Source organism: Trichechus manatus, unplaced genomic scaffold (genome assembly GCF_000243295.1).
Source record: "Trichechus manatus latirostris isolate Lorelei unplaced genomic scaffold, TriManLat1.0 scaffold00408, whole genome shotgun sequence".
NCBI lineage: Eukaryota > Metazoa > Chordata > Mammalia > Sirenia > Trichechidae > Trichechus > Trichechus manatus.
The window spans coordinates 153,939-157,001 of record NW_004444344.1 but is presented as its reverse complement, the minus strand read 5'-3'; the positions used below and the strand labels follow the sequence as shown (position 1 = coordinate 157,001).

Genomic DNA, 3,063 nt, shown 5'->3' with positions numbered 1-3,063 from the left:
TCAAGAAGGGAGAATGTTGACATGTTGTGGGGTTGTTAACCAATGTCATAAAACAATATGTGTACTGACTGTTTAATGAGAAACAATTTGTTCTGTAAACCTTCACCTAAAGTACAATAAAAAAATTTAAAAAATATATTGAAATGGAAAACCAAATAATCATTGTCCTTTCAGGAAAAGTAGACTCCTAGAAATGGAGCATTTGCTTCAAGGAATACTACTTTCACTTGACTTTTTTCTTCGATACAGGCTTCCACCTATCAAGTAAGACAATGGATGTTGCCAATAAATCACCTGTGTCTGAATTTATTTTGCTGGGACTCTATAATTCTTGGAAGCTACAGATGTTTTTCTTCATGGTGTTTTCATTGTTTTATGTGGTTACAATGGTGGGTAATAGTCTCATAGTCATCACGGTTATAGCTGACTCTCACCTACACTCTCCCATGTATTTTTTGCTTACCAATCTTTCAATCACTGATATGTCTCTTGCTTCCTTTTCCACCCCCAAGATGATTACAGACTACCTCACTGGACACAAAACCATCTCTTTTGATGGTTGCATAACCCAGATATTTTTTCAACGTCTTTTTACTGGTACTGAGATTATTTTACTCATGGCTATGTCCTTTGACAGGTATATCGCACTATGCAAACCCCTCTGCTATGCTTCAATCATAAGCCCCCGAGTGTGTGTTGCTCTTGTGGTGGCTGCCTGGGTTGTGGGAGTCATGCATTCAATGAGCCAGGTTATATTTGCCCGTACATTACCATTCTGTGGTCCAAATAAGATAGATAGCTTTTTCTGTGACCTTCCTGTGGTGTTCCAATTGGCTTATGTAGGTACTTACGTTCTGGGTCTCTTTATGATCTCAGCAGGTGGCATAATTGCCTTGTCTTGTTTTATACTTTTATTTACTTCTTACGTTACTGTCCTGGTTACTATCAAGCATCATTCTTCAGGAGGATCATCCAAGGCCCTTTCCACTTGCACCGCTCATTTTATTGTTGTCTTCATGTTCTTTGGACCCTGCATCTTCATCTACATGTGGTCACTAAGCAACTTTCTGGTAGACAAGATCCTGTCTGTGTTTTATACCATCTTTACCCCCATTCTGAACCGGTAATCTATACCTTGAGGAATCAAGAAGTTAAGACGGCCATGAGGAAAGTGAAGAATAGGTTTCTAAACTCCAACAAGGCAATCCCTCATTAAATTCTTGTTTTAACTTGCTAGGCATTAAGTGCCAGTTTTTGTATACACAGCATTGGTCGCAATCCTGTGTTAGCTCTTGTTTCAAGTGCCATCATCAAATTGTAATTGCCAAGAATTTGTGAAGGTAAAAGGTAAGTGCATTTTGAAAGTACTCTCATTTATAAGTTCAAAATACATTTTAAATTTCAGAAGAGTAAATTGAAAGAAACAATTTCTTGCAGATGCAAATACCGTCTATAAAAAAATGTCAGGAGTAATGGTTTCAGTTAAGAGATTCAATATTAATAATACATTAACTGGAAAACAGGAACAAAGAATTAGAAGAGGAAGGATAAGCAACCAGAGAACTAGGAGACCGTGGCATTTACTTACAGCTAGCTTCTGAGTTAACTCAGAGAGTTGCCCCCTAAGTATGACAAACTAGCAAAATTTCTATAAGCCTCAGGGAATCCATACTGCTGCAGGAGCTCAACCTCTGACAGACGGGCAATGATTTTTCTACATACATCCCTCAGCTACTCCTACTTAACATTTAACCTGTTTGTGATCTCTTCTATTAAAGGAAGTATAGGATTTTATTTCATTACAAATGTTGATGAGGTCCAAAGAAAATGCTTTAAGTGGAGGAGTCTTCACCACTCATTCTTAGCAAATAAGCAGAGCAATGTAGCCATAGTAACTTCTTTTGGTAATGCAGAATCAGAGAGGCTGGAGGGTTCTGCAAATCAGAGAATATTATGAAATAAGTTGCAAAGCAGTAGACTTTATTCAATAGCATGGCAGTTTAATGCCTGGGAAGTTAAAACCAGAATTAAATTATAATAATAAGTGGAGACTTATGGAGAACCTATATTTTCTTTTTAAAGTATTATATTGCTTTCCATTTTGGTTAAATTATTTTTTACTTTTAATGTTTGCATGTAAAAACAAGAAATTTGTTCTTAGTGATACACTGTCAATGTTATAACCACATTTATGTATAGAAATAGGCTTCATAAGGTAAAATAGTTTAAAAAAGAAAGTTAGGTACAATATTAGCTTTAAGGTACATAAGCTATCTCTACCACTTGCTGGAATTGGAATTGCAAGTCTTGAAGGTCATGAGAAATACTTCTGGGTGCCATGGTTGTCAAATCATTTTTTTTTTTAAATGATGGCATACATTAAATAATTAATTTTTACTTGAAATTTACTAAGTGATATTTATAAAATATCATGCCTAGTATATGATCTATCTTGCAACCATAGTATTTGATAAATATCAAGTTATTCTTTTCTGGCATTATTGAGTAAATAGAGGAAACCAAGATTGTATACACACTAATTATTACTGATGAGAGAGAAGTTTAGAAAAGGAAATTCCTAACTTTCTATTTTAAGCCAAATGATAAGAGGAACGTGTTTTTCCTTCATCCGTGTATGTGTGTTTATGCTTTTTCCCCATTCATTAATGTATTCAACAAATAAGGGAACAACTTTCCAGGTTACAGTTATGTGGTATTGTGTTTGAATCTCAGGTAGACACGAAGTTGTTGGATAAGAATGTTGACAGTATTATCATGAGAATGAAATGTGTTTATATCAGCAAAATAATCAAATCGCACAATTCTATCTGAAATAAGGATAAAATGAACCAATTTAGGTTGTATATGTGAAACTTCTCTCTGTTGTAATTATATGTGTAAATATATTCAGGATCAAGGACCTCATTCATTTAGAAGACTTTTTACTGATGTTTTAGAAATACCCAAAATAGTTCCTTCAAATAACATATTTGTTTGGCCTGGAAATATTTTTAAAAATCAACTGTGTTTTTGTTTGTTTGCAATGTAAAAATGTGGAGTCTT

The 3,063-nt window shown here is 34.6% G+C and overlaps 1 protein-coding gene across 1 annotated transcript; it reads left to right on the top strand.

Annotated features, from left to right (window-relative positions):
- The first annotated feature begins 272 nt into the window (after window positions 1–272).
- Window positions 273–1,204, top strand: LOC101344769 (olfactory receptor 4K2). Its single transcript, XM_012559934.1, has one exon. The coding sequence runs from the start codon at window positions 273–275 to the stop codon at window positions 1,125–1,127; it is 855 nt and encodes a 284-aa protein (XP_012415388.1). The 3' UTR covers window positions 1,128–1,204.
- The last annotated feature ends 1,859 nt before the right edge of the window (window positions 1,205–3,063 follow it).